This window comes from Trichosurus vulpecula, chromosome 1 (genome assembly GCF_011100635.1).
Source record: "Trichosurus vulpecula isolate mTriVul1 chromosome 1, mTriVul1.pri, whole genome shotgun sequence".
In the NCBI taxonomy this organism is placed as follows: Eukaryota; Metazoa; Chordata; class Mammalia; order Diprotodontia; family Phalangeridae; genus Trichosurus; species Trichosurus vulpecula.
In genome coordinates, this window is record NC_050573.1 from 267,475,183 (window position 1) to 267,494,986 (window position 19,804).

The 19,804-nt window shown below is 35.5% G+C and overlaps 1 protein-coding gene across 2 annotated transcripts in view; it reads right to left on the minus strand.

Moving 5' to 3' along the window:
• Nucleotides 1-19,804, minus strand: part of ATP6V1H (ATPase H+ transporting V1 subunit H) — a 126,037-nt gene that overhangs the window by 75,943 nt on the left and 30,290 nt on the right. Inside the window, exons 6-8 of one of the 2 annotated variants that reach the window (XM_036736178.1) lie at nt 18,765-18,869; nt 15,821-15,874; nt 1,106-1,203 (exon numbers count right to left, since the gene is read on the minus strand). In XM_036736178.1, coding sequence (XP_036592073.1) covers nt 1,106-1,203; nt 15,821-15,874; nt 18,765-18,869 — 257 coding nt within the window. The remainder of the gene's footprint in view (nt 1-1,105; nt 1,204-15,820; nt 15,875-18,764; nt 18,870-19,804) is intronic. The other variant, XM_036736186.1, reaches the window with a different exon arrangement.

Below are 19,804 nucleotides of genomic sequence, written 5' to 3' on the forward strand. Positions count from 1 at the left end.
TTAATCAAGTGATCATCCAGTCTCCAATTGAAAGCAAAGGACGTTGCTTTCAAAGGTATGAAGAATTGTACAAATCCCTCCTCAGACTCTGTGACCTCGTGTAAGTCATTTAACTTAATCTGAGCCTCAACTTCCTCACCTGTAAAACAGTAGTTTGACTAGAGAGGCTCTACAGGTCTCTCTTCAAGCTCTAATAAATCTATGACCCTATAAACTACGCAGAAACTATTACCTCCCAAAACAACTCATTCACTTCAGGAACATTCTAAATGTTGAGAAGTTTTTCTTTACATCATGTCTAAATCTGCCTCCTGGCAACTTCTACTCAGTACTCCTAATTCTGCAACCTCTAAGGTCAAACAGAACTAGGCTAATTCATCTTATAAAATAACAAAACTTTGGTATCCCTAGCACCTAGCACATGGCTTGGCATATAGTAGGTACTTAATACATGCTTAATGATTTGAAGACAGCTATCAGGTTCTCTTCTACGCAGTGCCCTTCCAGGCTAAATACTGCGACCTCATTTAGCCAATCCTCACATTGGGTTCACTCTTCTGGATGAATTCTTGTTTATCTATGTCTTTCAAAAAATATGGTGCCCGTAAATGTGAACACAGTACTCCAGACTAGGGCAGAAAATAATACACATTATGCTCCTTTCAAAGCAGACTATGACATCATTATCTCTAGATGCTATTATGTCACACTGCTGATTCATATTGAGGTTGCATTCTACTAAAACCCCCAACTCAGGTTCTACCTCCTCTAACCTTCCCATAATTCTTCAGCTGAAAGTGAGCTCTCCTTCCTCAGTTTCCCATAGAACTTTGTATGACCTTCACTTTGGTATTCATTGCCTAATCTGTATTACAGGTGAGTGGGTAATGTCAGCTATTCATCTTTTCTATCTCTAGCTCCCAACACAAGGCCAAACTGGCTAGGAGATAAATAACAAATACTGGTTGAAGAGAACTGAAAAAGGCATGAAAATGAAATCAACACTCTAGAAGTTTAACTGGACCTGTTTCCCTGAAAATTACTAGCAAAAATTGCTTCACATGCTTAAAATATCACTTTCTTTCACAAACAAAAAGATACTCACCAGTTGACCCCATCAGCTTCTACCCATGCAAAGCGATATTCATTAACACGAAGCATCAGCTGAAGACATCCAGCAACACACTGCACATACTGGGAACACTAAGTAAGAAAAAGAATGAAGTCTTAAAGGTAGCATAAAGTTTGAATCCATAGAGCCCTGAATCTAAAAAATAAAGCTACATACAACACATAACTCGCACATACATATCTATCTTCCAACTAAAGGAGACCTTTTGTTCTCATTGGAGCTAAGTAATCCAACTAACTAAGCTTATAGAACAACCATTCTCTCTTGGTCCTATGCTCTTCCTATATCATTATCTGCCATATTAAACTCTCAAACAACTAGAAACTATTTATATATTTAAAAAGATTCAAGGAAAAGCAGGAGGAAGTACAGCTTATATACTCTTTTCTCAGTTAAGTATAGTCTTTCAAAATACGATTTACCCTGAAAAAGTGGCACTGCATAGAGATCTAACATGTTTATGAGGGTAAGAATTAATGATAAGATGAGAGGCAGTAATTCTGAATGAACCTGCAAGTACAGAGATACATATAACTTCACACATAGTATAAAAGCTAGAACAATCTGACTTTTAAAATGTTCTCTTACTATTAAATACTCTTCCAAATTTATGAGCGTATTCTACAAATGCTTAATTCTTTTTACTATAAGGGCAATATTATATGCTATATTTTACTACAAGAGCAATATATATGTCATTATGAATAAAGTATACAAAACAGCAAAATTAAGGCAGTGACTCTATAATTAAGAGCTTTTTAAACACTTCCCGGCAATGAACGGTTTATCTGTTATCATCTAGGGACCAGCCTAGCAAAATGGGCAAACTTAGCTAAGTTTGGGGAGGTTCATCACCAGGCTAGCCACACAATGATAAATTTCTAAGACACAGGAATTGAGTAACACCATTTCACTAAGGTATAGAGTAGAAATCTGCATCAGCAGACCTAGACCTACAAAATCATAGATCTTCAAAGTATCTGTCTTATTCTACATTAAAGTCTTTTTTCCATGTCATTCTACAGAATGCTTTAAATCTTGTAGACTATCAATGAAAAAGCATATTGTTAAACTTTCAAAATTCATTAGTATCTATTTTTCTAAAATTCAATTTGCAGTAAGAAGAAAAATAATTATTTTCCCAGTGTCTAATACCGACCACATAAACTACTAACCTAGCAAAAATACAACAACAAAGTTTAAGGTTTTCAAGAAACTCATAGGATAACAGATCTAAGGTTGAAAGGTACCTAAAAGGCCATCTATTTTACCCCGTAATTTTACAAATGAGAAAATTGAGGTTCAGAAAGTTTATGAGGCATGCCCTAAATCAGGGCTGTCCAAAATGTGGCCCGCGGGCCCTGCAGTGTGATTCACGTAGCCCCTACAAGCACAGAAATTTACATAAATGCTTTAGTAAACAAAGCCAAACTCTCACTAAAATGGTTAATCAAAATATGTTGTCTACTGTTTCATTAAAAACCTAAAGTTGGACGGCCCTGCCCTAAAGCACACAGGTGGCAAGAAGCAAAGCCAAGGTCCAAACCCAGGTCCTTTGGCACTCTTTCCACTGCACCCTGCTGCTCTTTTTCTAAATCATCTAAATAAAAAGCATTTCAATTTGTTCTTTTTCATCCAATCACAAAACAGATCTTCTCAAGAGGAAATTCTTCTTTCAATGAATAACCAAAACTAATTCAATAACCAACAAGATTTACTGTCCTAAGTAGGTACACACTGGTACCAAATGAAAGTTCATGGTCTGTACAAAGTGAATCAAGGAGGCAAAAGATTATTTTGAATCCTTCTACTGAATATAAGTATCAAGAATATACATGAGAGGGAAAAAGAATATATACGCGCAGTTCTGAAGGTCCCTGCTGAATAGGAGCTCACCCAAACCTATAACGACCACCCACATGGAAATAAACAGTTCATAAAATCCAAAGAGTGCTCCCTCTTGACAGTAATTTATATAAATATTTTCCCCAAAAAATTATTTAGCCTAACTACCCCCATTCTATGTCTCTATGACTGAGAGGCTACGCTGGGTCTGAAGATCACTAACACCAAGCAGTATAATCAATCCCTTGGAGTCCAAGGCCTGGGCAAAACAAGTAATTCCTACACCATTTTTACCCTTGTTCTTGATCTGTCTTGGGCATCCCAGGACAGAAATCATACTTTATATCTAAGAGTAAATAATCCAGACCTTAGTAGTAAGTGTTACCAAATACAACACCCAAGGAGAATACTCTATAAGGCATATTCCCAATAAAGGGGGAAAAAATGATAGCCAAAACCACAATCACTCCACAAAGTCAGAATAGCTGTGTGGGTAAATCATAAATTGATCAGAAGGCCACAATGGGGCAAGAAGCCACTGAAGATAGGACCAAGAAATCAATAACCAGGAACAGAAAACCAGCCACCAGGACCAGAAGAGCTCAAAAGATATCTGTCCCAAATGCAGAAACTAAGAGCTTATAACCTTTCTCTGCATCATGTCCTTTGGTGTGACATATTTTCTCCCCTTTCATCACTCTACTACCCCTTCTCCATTTACCAGGCTGCTACTTTCCACTCAGGGACATCTACTCCCTAGGTGAATGAAATCACACTCTCTTTAGCAGAATATAATGATAGTCAAATTTCTCCAGAGGTCATAATGCCCATCCTTTTACTTTCACTCATGGACTAGGCAAAAGGATTAATTAGGCAACAAACCTTATCCCCCAGTCCAACTCCTTTTCTCCCACCCATATGGTCAGTGTCCACTATTCCTCCCTCAACTGGAAGCTTTCCTTCACATTCACAGGTGATATGCCCAAACCATTCAGAAAAAAAAAAAAAGGATGACAAGACATTGAGAATATCCTGTACAATGCTAGAGTCAAGATGGGTCCCTTGATCAAAGATTATGACGGAGAGATAGCCCTAAGGAAAGAGTGTGTCCATGGCATTATTTCACTCAAAGCAACAGCTGCTTGATGATGAGCACTAATATGGCATACCCAAATCTGCATCTGCAAAGTTCTGTGAAGTGAATCTATGCCACAAGGATGAGCCATTGACTATCTAGGCTCTCAACCACTCACAGTAATAGTTTACTGTGAGAAGAACTAGGTTCTCCATCCCTCAGAGACTTACCAGAGACTGAGTTGAGCTCGGCAGAGAAAAGAATGAGACGCTAAGCCTGTGATAACAGGCAGAACCATCCACAAATGTTCAAAGTGTCCAAATCCTTACAAACAGTTATCCAGAGTGACAGTGGCAGGCAAAGGGACTCCCTGGGAATATCATCCTCAAGGTAAAATGGTAAAGATGTAGCCTATGATTTAACATCACTTGCAAAAGCCTATGTTTCTTACTAATACCTTCATCTTGGATGCCAATGCTTTTAATTTGTGCATAGAAGACTGGCATAAAGATGGGAGAGTAAGCATATAATTTAGCAGCTCATATTTCTTCTTGTGATTTATTAATTCTGATCTTTGCCCTGACAATTCAAAGGTATCATTAAACAGAATGAGCTGATTCAGGGATATCTCCCACATAAATAATAAGTATTTTCCTACCTGTTTAAAACATAATCTATTTTTCCCCACAATGTTATTTGTTGCTTGCCACATCAAATGCTATTAAATCTTTTCTTGAAGTGTTCATGATATAAAGGCATTAGTCTTCATGGTAGTCAATGACCTCTTTTCATTCCTTTTTCAATAGTTACACTTTCCAATATATTTCTGACGATTCTCACCTTTTCCCACCTTGGCTGTGAAGTTACCTGCCACATATCAGGGTATGTGGTAATTTAATTTGATGAACCTTATCAAATTCTTCAGAAAATTCTTCTATCCCTTCAAACCTGGCAATTGATGATGGTGCATAAACTGCATTTATTTTCATGGTGAACTTTTTACAAATACTTATCACGAAAACTGTGAATAAGATGACCAGATATCCCATGAAATGTTCCTTGTTGTCTCTAGATGTAAATGCAAAATACACTGCAAAAATGTCCAAGATTGATAGGACTCAGCATACTTTCTGGTCCCCCAAGCCCCACCCTTTGCAGTATTCCAATCTGATCATTGAACAAGTCTGTCACAAACCTGCCATCACCACCACAGAACCACATGTATAAAATTAAATAATGTCTAATACTCTAACTTTGTTTTGCTGATAGTGAGACTTCTTTCATTTTTCTTTATTTCAACAGTTTCATAGCAACATACATAAAGTTACATTAACACACACACCACTACTCCGAAGCACTAAGAACACCATTTGAATGGGTTCACAATTTATGTATAAAGACTGATACTATAAGCAATTTGGGAGTGCAAGGAATAGTTCACCAGTCAGATTTATGGAGAAGGGAAGAATTTATGTCCAAACAAGAGACAGAGAGCATTACAAAATGCAAAATGGATAATTTTCATTATGTTAAATTGAAAAGTTTTTGTACAAACAAAGCCAATGCAACAAAGATTAGGAAAGAAGCAGAAGACCGGGAAAGAATTTTTACAATCAGTACCTCTAATAAAGGCCTCATCTCTAAAATATACAGGGAACTGAGTCAAATTTATAGGAATACAAGTCATTCTCCAATTGATAAATGGTCAAAGGTTATGAACAGGCAGTTTTCAGAGGAAGAAATTAAAGATGCCTATAGTTATATGAAAAAATGCTCTAAATCACTATTGATTAGGTAAATGCAAATACCACATCTCTCCTGTCAGATTGGCCAACATGACAAAATAGGAAAATCATAAATGCTGGAGAGAGGTGGGAAAATTGGAACAGTGTTACATTGTTGGTGGAGTTGTGAAGTGATACAGCCATTATAACCCAAAGGGTTATAAAAAATTGCATACTCTTTGACCCAGCAATACCACTTCTAGGGCTATATCCCAAAGAGATCACACAAATGAGAAAGGGACCCATATGCACAAAAATATTTATAGCAGCTCTTTTTGTGGTGGCAAAGAACTGGAAATCAAGGGGATGCCCATCAATTGGGGAATGGCTTGTGGTAAATGAACGTAATGGAATACTATTGTGCTATAGGAAATGGAGAGCCGATGGACTTCATAATAACCCACCTGGAAAGACTTACGTGACCTGATGCTAAGCAAGGGGAGAAGAACCAGGGGAACATTATACACAATTATAGACACACAGTATCTGTGATAGCTAACTTTGATGGATTTGGTTCTTCTCAGCAATACCAAGGTTCAAAGACAGCTCCAAAAGACTCATGATGGAAAAAGCTATCCACAATCAGAGAAAGAATTATAGAGCCTGAATGCAGATTGAGGCAAACTACTTGCTCTCTCTTTTTCTTTTCTTCTTTCTTGGTTTTGTTTCTTCTTTCTCATAATTCATTCCATTGGTTATAATTGTTCTCTACAACTTGACTATTGTGTAAATAATTTTAATGTGAAGGTATATGTAGAACCTATATCGGATTACATGCCATCTTGGGGGAAAAAGGGAGGAGAGGGAGGGGGAGAAAATTTAGAACTCAAAAACTTGTGGAACTGAATGTTGTAAACTAAAAATAAAAAACAAATTAAAAAAAGAATGCCATTTGATATTATTAAGATCATATTTAATGTTCATAATAGAATTAGAATACGTTCCATATCAGCAATCATCTTGCAAAAAAATTTTTAAAAGTTAAATTAGCTTCCAACACAGTCTTCAATGTAGCTTAAAATTTTGAACTTATTAAAATTATGTCAATGTCAGGATTTTTTTCAGTGATTTTATTACAAATAAAGACTAAGAACACAATGGAAGTCAACAGAAAAATAAGATTTATTCTGCAAATATCTGCTTCACAAAGAACTCTGAAGGAACGCAACTAGTATATAAAGTAGGATCACCCTATATTACTGTGGTGCTATACTCTGAGAATGACAGTAACTCAAAAAGTTTACAATCAACTCTCTTTTCAAAACTGCCTGCATACAACTCTTTCCAGTTTTTCCAACAGTTTGATCGTTACTTTAAATTTTTAAAAAGAAAAAAACTTTCTGATTACAATTGTGTGCCTTTTATCTAAAGATCTACCAAAGCAGGAGGCGGAGCCAAAAAGGGAGAGAAAAGCAAGGAAGTTGCCCAAACTCTCTCCAGTTTCCCTCAGAAACATTAAATCAAGCCTCTTAAATGAATTCTGGAGCAACAGAACCCACAAAAAGACAGAGCAAAATTATAACACATGAAGAGGTATGAAAGACCTATTATTGGAGAGGGAAAGAAGGGAGGGGGACAAGCACTGTTTGAATCTTACTCTCATCAGATTTGGCTCAAAGTGGGAATGACACACAAACTTGTTTGCATACAGAAATATATCTTACCCTACAGGGAAGTATGAGGAGAAGGAAAAAAGAAAGGATGGGGGGGGGGGTGCTGATAGAAGGGAGGGCAGATTGAGGGAGACAGTGGTCATAAGCAAAACACTGGTGAGAAGGAATAGGGTGAAAACAGAGAGAAAAGTATAGAGGGGAAAAATAAGATGGAAGGAAATACACAGTAATCATAACTATGACTGTGAATGGGATGGACTCTCCCATAAAACAGAAGCAGATAGCAGAGTGAATTAAAAAACAATATGTTTTTTACAAGAAACACATCTGAAAGCAGAGAGACAAACTTAGAGCAAAGTTAAAAGGATAGAGGAGATTACGCTTCAGCTGAAGCAAAAAAAAAAAAAAAAAAAGGCAAGCAGGGGGAGCAATCATGATCTCAGACAAAGAAAAAGCAAAAATAGATCTAACTAACTAAAAGAGACAAGGAAGGAAACTACATCTTGCCAAAAGGTACCATAAGCAATGAAGTAAAATCAATACTAAACACATGCGCCAAATGGTATAGCATCCAAATTTCTAAAGTAGAAGTTGCAGGAAGAAACAGACAGTAAAACTATACTAGTTGGGGACCTCAACCTGCCCCTCTCAGAACGAGATAAATCTAACCACAAAATACACAAGAAAGAAATTAAGGAGAGGAAAAGAATTTTAGAAAAGTTAGGTATGATGGACCTCTAGAGAAAACTGAATAGGGACAGAAAGGAACAAACCTTTTTCTCAGTGGCACACAGCACCTACAGAAAAACTGACCATGTGTTAGGGCATGAAAACCTCACAATCAAATGCAGAAAGGCAGAAATATTAAACGCATCCTTTTCAGATCATGATGCAATAAAAACTACAGGTAATAAAGGGCCATAGAAAGATAGATTAATAATTGATGTGGAAACTAATCTAATCCTAAAGAATGAGTGGGTCTAACAAATCATACAAACAATAATTTCATCAAAGAGAATGACAGTGCAACAACATACCAAAACTTATGGGTTGCAGCCAAAGTAATACTTAGGAGAAATTTTATACATCAAAATGCTGAAAACCAAAGGAGAAATTAATTGGGAGAAATTTTATATATCTAAATGCTTACATGAATAAAATAAAGAACAGCTCAATGAACTGGGCATGTAATTTAAAAAGCTAGAAAAAGAACAAATTAAAAATCACCAATTAAACACCAATTGGAAATTCTGAAAACCAAGGGAGAAATTAATAAAATTAAAAGTAAAAAAATACCGAACTCATAAATAAAACTAAGAGCTGGTTTAATGGAAAAAACCAATAAAACAGATAAACTTCTGGCTAATTTGATTTTTAAAAAAGGAGAAAACCAAATTATTAATATCAAAAATGAAAAGGGTGAATTTATCACCAATAAAGAGGAAATTAAAACAATTGCTAGGAGCTATTTTGCCCAATTTTATGCCAATAAATCTGACAATCTAAGTGAAATGGATGAATATTTACAAAAATATAAATTACCCAGATTAAGAGATGAGGAAATAAAATACTAAAATAACTGCATTTTAGAAAATGAAATTGAATAAGCCATCAGTGAACTCCCTAAGAAAAAATCCCCAGGACCAGATGGATTCACAAGTGAATTCCACCAAACACTAAAAGAACAATTAATTCCAATACCATATAAACTACTTGCAAAAATGCGTGACAGAGTCCTACCAGATTTCTTTTATGACACAAATATGGTGCTGATACCTAAACCAGGAAGAGCCAAAACAGAGAAAGAAAATTATAAACCAATTTCCCTAATGAATATTGATGCAAAAATTTACATAAAATATTAGCAAAGAGATTACAGTAATTTATCACCAGGATAATACACTAAGACCAGGTGGGATTTATACCAGGAATCCAGGACTGGTTTGATATTAGGAAAACTATCAGCAAAACTGACCCTATCAACAAAACCAACAAAAAGCATATGATTATCTCAACAGATGCAGAAAAGGCCTTTATCATAGAGCCCATAACTATTAAAAACACTTGAGAACACACGAATAAATGGACCTTTCCTTAAAATGATAAGTAATATTTATCTAAAACCATCAGCAAGTATTATCTGTAATGGGGATAAGCTAGAAGCCTTCCCAATGTGACCAAGGGTGAAACAAGGATGTCCATTATCACCACTATTATTCAATACTGTACTAGATCTGTTAGTTTTAGCAATAAGAGAAGAAAAAGAAACTGAAGAAATGAGAAAAGGCAATGAAGAAATAAAACTATCACTCTATGTAGATGATATGATGGTATACTTAGAGAATTCTAAAGAATTAACTTTAAAACTACTTGAAATAATTAACAACTTTAGCAAAGTTTCAGGATATAAAATAAATCATCAGCAATTCTATATATTACTAACAAAGCTTAACAAGAGGAGATAAAAAGAGAAATTCCATTTAAATAACTGTAGACAATATAAAATATTTGGGAGTCTACCTGCTGAGACAAACCCAGAAACTATATGAACACAAAAACACTTTTCACACAAATAAAGTCAGATCTAAACCACTGGATAAATATCAATTGCTCACAGTTAGGCTGAGATAATATAATAAAAATAAAATAAATAAATTATTATTATCTAAATTATTATTTATTCAGTACCATAGCAATAAAATTACCAAAAATTATTTTATAGAGCTAGAAAAAATAATGATAAAATTCATCTGGAAGAACAAAAGGTCAAGAATATCAAAGGAGGGGCAGCTAGGTGGCGCAGTGAGTAGAGCACTGGCCCTGGAGTCAGGAGGACCTGAGTTCAAATCCGGCCTCAGACACTTGACACATGTACTAGCTGTGTGACCTTGGGCAAGTCACTTAACCCCGATTGCCCTGCCAAAAAGCAAAAAAAAAAAAAAGAATATCAAAGGAATTAACGGAAAAAAATGCAAGGGAAGGTGGCCTAGCCATACCAGATCTAAAACTATATTATAAAGCAGCAGTTTTGAAAACTATTTTATACTGGCAAAGAAACAGAGGGGTGGATCAATGGAACAGATAAGGTACAAAAGAGAGTAGTAAATGACTATAATAAGCTACTGTTTGATAAACCCAAAGACTCCAGCTTCTGGGATAAGAAATCACTATTTGACAAAAACTGCTCGGAAAACTGTAAAATAGCATGGCAGAAACTAGGCACAGACAAACACATCATACTATATACCAAGATAAAGTCAAAATGGGTATATAATTTAGACATAAAGGGTGATACCAAAAACAAATTAGGAAAGCAAAGAATAGTTTGCCTATCAGATCTGCGGCAAAGGGAAAAATTTATGACCAAACAAGAGATAGAGAACATTATAAAAGCAAGATGGATAATTTTAATTATGCTAAATTAAAAAGGTTTTGCACAAACAAAACCAATGCAACCAAGATTAGAAGGAAAACAGAAAGCTTGGGGAAAAAAACTTCTAGCAAGTGTTTCTGATAAAGACCTCATTTCTCAAATATATAGAGAAGTGAGTCAAATTTACAACACAAATCATTCCCCAATTGATAAATGGTCAAAGGATATGAACAGGCAGTTTTAAGATGAAGAAATAAAGCGATCTATAGTTGTACGAAAAAAAAATGCTATATACCACTACTGATGAGAGAAATGCAAATTAAAACTCTGAAGTATCACCTCACACCTATCAGATTAGCTAATATGACAAAAAAGGAAAATGATAAATATTGGAGAAGATGTGCCAAAATTGAATGCACTGTTGGTGGAGCTGTGAACTGATTCAACCATCCTGGAGAGGAATTTGGAAATATGCTCAAAGGCAATCAAATTGTGCGTACCCTTTGATCCACTAATACTACTGCTAGGTCTGTCTCCCAAAGAGATCATAAAAAAAGGAAAAGAGCCTACGTGTACGAAAATATTTATAACAGCTCTTTTTGTGGCGGCAAAGAAGTGGAAATTGAAGGAATGCCCATCAATTGGGGAATGTGAATATGGTATATGAATGCAATGGAATACTATTGTGCTGTAAGAAACAATAAGTAGGAGGATTTCAAAAAAGCCTGGAAAGACTTACATGAACTGATGCTGAGTGAACTGAGCAGTGTACACAATAACAACAATATTGTGCGATCAACTACGATAGACTTAGCTCTTCTCAGAAATACAACGATCCAAGGCAATTCCAAAAGATTCATGATGGAAAATGCTATCCACATCCAGAAGAAAAGCTATCAAGTCTGAATGCAGACTGAAACATACTATTTTCACAATTTTCTTGGTTTGGGTGGGTTTTAGAGGTTTTTTTTTCATGATATTTTCCCTTTTGTTCTGTTTTTTTCTTTCACAACGTGACTAATGTGGAAATATATTTAACATGATTGTACATGTATAACCTATATCAGACTGCTTGCCATCTTGAAGAGAGACAAAAATGTGTGACTCAAAATCTTATTAAAAAATGAATTTTGAAAACTATCTTTACTTGTAATTGGAAAAAATAAAATACTATTTACAAGTAAAAAATCTACCAAAGTATCATCAATATTAATTCTCTAACAGACTATACAAAGGAAAGTTATTCAAGCAATCATTCATATTTAAATACTGTATATAAATAACTGTTCTTGAAACATACAAAATGGCATATAATTGATCATGAACCACTCCGGTAGGTCCCTGAAAAGCTCTGAATTAATCATAGGCCGAGAGAAGATTAAAATGCTATACTATCCTGCAAAAGAAAAATCTGAACTACAAATCTGAAACCTGTTACTAAATTTAGCTAATTAAGCAGCACGATGTCCAGGGATTTCACTGATTAACAAAGTAACAAAAAAAGAAAACCAAGAAGGGACCAACATACACATCTTTTAGCAATATGCTTAACACTTCCAAAAAGTAGATTATACATCTGCTTAAGACATCCAGAGACCACTTAACCCTCACAGTTGAAAGTGAAATTGCTGCTTTCATATATTTAGAAAACTACAAGCATATTTTAAAAGAGTATCAAGAAATTGAGGACGAGCATTCACAATCTTAAGGCAAATCTCTGCAACCATTTTAAGAAAATGGTATATGGCCTATCAACATTTTGAGTTCTTTTCCATTTTGTAGTATTCCTCAAAATAAAATTTTATTTTATACTGACATCAAGTGGCAAAATCATGAATTGCTAAACTGTCAAAACTGCTTTCCACCTCTATCTGAAAACCTAACGCTCTGGGGCTGAAAGCCTTACTAGAAGATAAAACAGAGAGTTGCCCACATGGTAGGCTTCTGACAGACACCAAAATCCAGTATCTGAAATTATCTCCCACATCTCCAGTCACCAACGTTTGAAACTTCACTATTTGAGATTTATTTCTTTGAGGCTTGCTGGCCTTTCAGTCTTGAGAATCGCCTATTAATTAATTTTTAAATTTCAGGAAAGAATAAAAAAATTGCCTTTATAAATGAACAGGTTTAAAGAGATGGCATTCCAACTTGACTAAGAGGAAAGCCTCTTCAGAAATGAAGACAGATCAATTTCCAGGGAAATTTAAAATTAAAAAGCCTAAAAAACACAAAAATCACTTAGCACTCTGAACTTCAACTTTTATGAAATCAGACTAAGTGACCTCCAAGTTCCCTTCCAGATCTTAAAAAACTACATGTTCCATGAAATTAAGCTAAACTTCAGCTTTCTAAATTTTTAAAACAAAAGATTCATCATCAAATCAGTTGTTACAGAGAAGTTGTAATTTACATTAGTAGAACAAAGTAATCACAAATTAATAAAACTATGGAACCTTGAAGGAGTCAAAACAATATTTATGTCATATTGGACACTCATTTAAAAAAAAAAGATCCGATTATAGCATCTGTCCTCTTCATATCCATGTTTCTGTCTCTCTCTCTCTTTCTCCATATCTCCCCCGCCTTTTATAGTCAGGTGAGTTCACTTACTTCCATCTGCAAAACACAAGCTAGCAATATTTGAGAACTGTCTCTTGCCATAGAGTAGAGACAGGAAATGATTTTATTCTTGACTGAAGCAAAAGGATGCTTCTACCAACTGAAATCCTTTCTGCAACTGGTGCCTGGTACCTATTGTTCATAGTACTAACCTTGATTCTGAAAAGGCTCTCCCTACAAACTAGCCTCAATGCCTGCCAGACTTAAACTCAAGAAGTCTTCCCAAGTCTTCCTGACTTCAAGTCCTGCACTCTATCCAACGGACCACCTAGCTGCCCTGAACAATAACAAAACCACCACTTTGCCAGTAATTCAGGTTTGAAACAGTCACTCTAGATTCCTCACTCTCACTCACTATATATATATATATATATTCAGTTGCCAAATTTTATCATTTCTACCTTCAAAACACCCCCCAGATATTTCCCCTTCTCTCCACTCCCACAGCTACCACCACCCTCCTTCAGGCCCTCATCACCTCTCACACGGCCTAAAGCAATAGTCTCCTAACTGGTCTTCCTACCTCAAGTATCTCCCAACTCCAATCTATCCTCAACACAGCTGCCAGGGTGACTTTCCTAAATCACAGATGACCCTATCATCTTCTTAATAAATAATTTATCAACTAATATAATTGGTATTTAGAGCACTTCCCACCCTTTCTTATCTTTCCAGTTTTCTTACAATTCACTGCCCTCAGCACACTAGATGATTTGCAGTAATGGCCTCCTTGCCATTCCTCCCACAAGCCAATACATTTCCCATCCCCTTGCCTATGACCTAGCTATCCCCTATACCTAGAATGTTCTCCCACTTCATCTCCACCTCCTAGAATCCCTAGATTCCTTCAAGACTCAGCTCAAATTCCACTTTCTATAGGAGGCCTGTCCCAGTATCCACAGCTACTGGAGCCTTCCTCTCTACTCTGTATGTATCTTGTAAATACATAATTACATAGAAGTTGTTCCTTCTGTTACCAGGAGTGATGGCTCATGTTTGTAGTCTATACTACTTGGGAGGCTGAGGGTAGCAGATCTATTGAGCTCAAGGAGTTGGCTAACACGGGCCAAGTTAACGAGGTGTCCATACTAAGTGTGGAACCAGTAGGGTAAGCCCCCAGGAGCTAGGGGGTCACCAGGTTGCCTGAGGAATGAACCAGCCTGGAATGGAACCACAGAGCAGGTTAAAGCTTCCATGCCCATCAATACTGGGATCAGGCCCACAAGCGGCCTCTAAACTTCCAGCCTGAGGAAGCTAGGGAGACCAGAGGAAGGGAAGGAAGGAAGGAAGAAAGAAATTAGAGAGACAGAGAGAGAGAAGAAATGCTTATTAACTAATTAATTTCTAAAATAATGACTCAGGAACAGAGAGTGTGTTCACATTCAAACATATATTCAGCCCCTACCACACCTACAATCACCTCCAACAAAGCGGGCCATTTTTCCACCTGGAAAATTAGAAGGTTAGCCTCGTTGCTTTTTGATGCTTCCTCCAGTTCTAACACTCCATGATTACACAAGGAGGCAGCCTTACACACCCCCTTTCAAGGTCCCTGTGTTGACCCTTTGTGCCTCTCCATCTGCATGCCTGCTTCAATTCCAAGTACAATTCTCTTGTATGAAAATCTCAGGGAAGGGAGGGGATGGAGAAAGAAAGCACTTGCCCAAGGCACTCCTACCCTTCCAGATTTGTCTTTGATGTATACTATTTGGATAACTGAGCACTAAAGACACCAAGAAGTTTAGTTGCTTTGTAATCACAGAACACCAGAGCTTGCTAGGCTCTTAAGAAATATCTAAAACACCACTTTAATTTTACAAATAAGGAAACTGAGACCTAAAGAAATTAAGTGATTTTCCCACACTCAGAGTGGAAAAAGGACTATCCATTCAGGTCTCTTGATGCCATCCAACTCAATTCTCTTTAATCTTATGGCTAAATAATTGACAAGCCTGCTAATCATTCATTGCCCCACTATCTGTAAGGAATATCAATTACAAGATATCTAAACAAATAAAGTTTAAAATGGCAATAAGAAGCCCAAGAGTAGAATTTCAACATCCCACTAAGCAACAACCAAGCAAATATTCAGTCTTGCTTTGATTTTTATGATGCAGAGCTAGCCTGTAGAATAGATGAAGAAGAAAGACTGATGGACCATGTCTATGTGTCAAAAATAATTTAAAAATATGGGCTGCCAAAAAAGTTTGATTTATAGCCAAAACCTAATGTAGATGATAAACAGATTTAAATGATGTCAAGACAAGTTAAATAAATTGAGACTACTCAACATTTTTTTAAAAATTAAGTGTTACTCATTAGCAATAACAAGTATAGTATGCTAGGTCAGTGTATTAAGATGGCATAGATACTTACCTCACTCGTAGAGACCGTTCCTGTTTCAACAGCATTCCCGCTACCACTCAGTTTCTATTGCAAAATAAATAACTCATTACTTAGTTTTGTTTTTAATTTTATCCTAACATATCAATTTAGGAAAGGGAACTAAGCAAATTTTAATTTTTATCTAATTTTATTTAGTCAAGTATATAAAAAGGTAATGTCATGAGCATAATGTGAAAAATACTCTGGAGAACACATTTTTCTTTAAATAGTATTAAGTACTTACAAATATGTGTATCCTTATTAAAAAGGAATCATATTTTGTAGAGAAAAGCATTGTCACTAAAGTACTAAATGACAATACAGAAAAAAAAAACCTAGAGTCACACAAAATTTCATAATGAAAGGAAAATGTTGCTCTCAATAGGACATGCACTTTGAGTCAGACTGCAAGGAGTATTTAAAAATTTGTGCACATCAACCATGTTTCTCTCTTCGCATAGACTTGAAGAGACAATCACCTGAGATTTGGGTCTGTGCCCTAGAGCTAACAACTGTCATGCCAATAGTAGAATTAACAACTTATACTCAATCAAAAAAAAATTTTGTTATGCACTTAGCAGAGTAATTAAGGTAGAGGAACAAAAAATGAGCATACAAAAGGGGCATGAGAAGTTCCTTAAGGAAATAAACAGGATTTGTTTTTTATTTATCCACAATCTTAGAACTAGGAACTTAATAAATGTTGTTGACTGATGCCATTAAACAATGAATGTGTCAAGGATGTGACCTTGAAATTACTTTGAATTTAAAGCATCTCTTTCATACGGAATGGTGCATTTCTAGCCTTTATGAGGAGAAAAAAAGTCATTCAAACCATTTGAAAGTTGTCTTCCAGAAATACTATCACATGGTACTTGAAAAATAAATACAATTGAAAATAATCATAGTGATAATCTTTAAAGAGAGATTACAAAGTCAATCCTAGCACAAGTACAATGAAAGAATTCTAATAATTGCAACAATTCAAAGTCCTCAAGAGACAAACAATATCCATTGCTCTTAAAAAGTAAAACAGTACCCAGCCATGAAGTAAGAGTAAATACAAAGAAAAGAAGAAGAAAACAAAGAAGCTAAAAGTTTCTAACCTTTGACAGACGTGCACTTTGAAAATGACTTATCTAACATGAAATGAATTCAAATCTAAGAAAAATTCTTACAGAAACTGAAATTTTTATGGTCAATTATGATCATGTTAATATTATTTCCTTGTATTTTAAAAGGAAACTAGGAATGAATAACTGTAACCACAGGCTGTTGCAATAACACCCATTCTCTCAGTTGTGAGCCAGAATATAAATTTTATTTCCAAAAAGTTTAAGACTAAACAAAAATAAAATGAAACCACCCAAAATATTGATTGTAAATTACACTGTTGTTTCTTTACTATCAATGTTCACTCCAAAAATTAGAGAATGAATCAAGTTACTACACAAAGGTTGATTGAAATGTTAATGGTGTTACCATGCTAGAATTCTAAAATTAAAGTAGAATGACAGTTGTTAAAGAAAGCTTATTTCAGATAGTAAGAGTGCAGAAGAACTCTAAAATGCTAGTTGGTTAATGAAGCACATTAAAATTGAGAGTGGTGAAATATTTAAAAACAAAGTCCCATTTTCAAATTTCTATATCTTTTACATTCTAAGTACCTTGTTTTGAAGGATCTATGAAGAAATGATTGATTTGGAATTAACTAGTTCTCTGGTAGATATGATTATTTTCAAAACTAAGACCAAAAAGCATTTTAAAATAAAAATACGCTCTTACTTCAATGAAGTTACTGCTCCAGCCAAGTATTTAGTATTACTAAACATCTCCAGAATTTTTTTTCAAAGATATAACTATCCCTATTTTCATTACTCTTAAATGTATTGTGCAATTTTTTAAAATACCAAGCAGCTATAGAAAATAAATGGGAAATGTCATATTTCACACGCCTGAAACTAAAACCCATTTAAACATTGCATTCACACACTCATACATCTATATCTTTCAGAAAGCTTACTCAAATATAACATTTAATTAGAAACCCAATGCCATAACTGCAGCACATCATCGGTATCTGCCCCTTTCCTATGCATCACACACACAAACAAAACCCTTCTAGTGAATTACCACCTCCCATTACCCTTTACATGACATTATTCTGTTCTGATATGCCTCCATCACTAGAACCACCAAGTGCCACTTCAAAGATACTCTTATTCCACTCTCTTCCAACATTTCCTCTCCAGGATCCTCTTCCAGCAATCTCACTCCTTATTTCACCCTGTCTAAAAATCATTCTTAAGTATACTCATCTTCACCACCTACCTGCCTGAAGACTATGAAGAAAACAGCATTCTTACTAAAAGTTTCAATATACCAAGTGATTTAACTCCCATCTAAAGACCCTTTGTCTGTTCCCTGGCTTTGACCCCACTCTTGTGAGCAATATCCCTCACCAACAAGCCACCTAGTTGTTTTTTTCCTTTGGTCCCAAGAAAGAGCAGGAACGGATAGGCCTGGAATCAATAAGGCTAGAGCAATAAAAGAATCTCACCAACAACTTTAGGTCTTAATGTTCAACAGTAAGAAGATGCAACAAAGGAGGAAATCACCAACAGGAAGTTAAATACAAACAAGACAGTGGCTGATAGAGAAATGCAGCAAAAGAGAGTTAAAGAGAAAGAGAATTTTACCATGGGGTGCAAGTATATAATGGAGAAGAAACAGAAGAGGTAGGAAGAGAGAGCGAGTAGAAGAGAAGGCGAGTAGAGGAGCCAGGTCTACCTCAAAGAAGCAGGCTCTCCCCAGAGAGCAGATGAAGGTTACTAATAATGTATGGCACTTCAACGTGCTACCATAACTATTAGACTTCAGCATCATAATATTAACTAAATATTCCTTTCAATATTAAAACTGAAATTTCTTTTACCTGTGAACTCAGTTGAGTTTTTATCCAGTTGAAATAATAATTTAAGTCACTGCCTTCCATCAATTCTTTTCCCCATGCTGCCAATTTGGCAATAATTCTTGCTGCCTAAAAACAAAGAAGAAATACTTGCATTACAATTGATTAATAATCACCAATGACATTTGATTCCTAAAACATACCAAGTATCCATAAATCTTTGGAGTTTCAAAATCCTATCACGACTTTGCTTCACTGCTTCATTTTTTTGTCTTTAAAATTGCTACTTGTCACATATGACAACTCTCTTGGAAAGAAATGAAAATTCTGATGATGTAAAAAAATCCCAAGATATAAATAAAAATTTATTTTTTAAAAATGTGTTCTGACTGAAGGGAAAATCACAGAAAAATATGCTCCTCAATAAGCTATAGAGACGATCAAATGAAATAATGTACATAAAATGCTATATAAATGTAGAATATCATTAAATCATTCATTTTTGCAATCTTACTTAAATACTTTGAGAAATCGATCCATGATCTCATGGATGTCGGTACTTCTTATGATGTAACAAATCACAACCCATTTACACCTTTTTATTCTATGGGACTCCTCTCCGTCCATAAATCTTCCATCTAGGACAAACTTAAGACTCTAGAAGCCTTACTATGGTTAATAATTCTTGGATATTAATGCAATACTCAGTCTGTTCATGTGTTATCATTTGCTCTTGCTATATGGCTAGCCCACATTCTTTTCTAGTCATACCTTTCAGAACATCTTTTATACCACTTTTCTCATGGAAATGTTTTATGGCTTTATGCCTACCAAACACCTTTCCACTGTCCTTTGGGTTACGTGACCAGAGAGTGGTCCTAAAATTTACCTAAATGCAATTCATGTCAGCTTTTTCCCTTTCATTTCCAAATCCAAAATCTGTCCATAAATTCCATGTCCTCATCTGGGTGAAGCTAGCTGGCACAGTGGATATAACACCAGACCTATAGTCAAAAAAAGTCCTCTTCCTAAGTTCAAATCCAGCCTCACACATTTAACTAGCT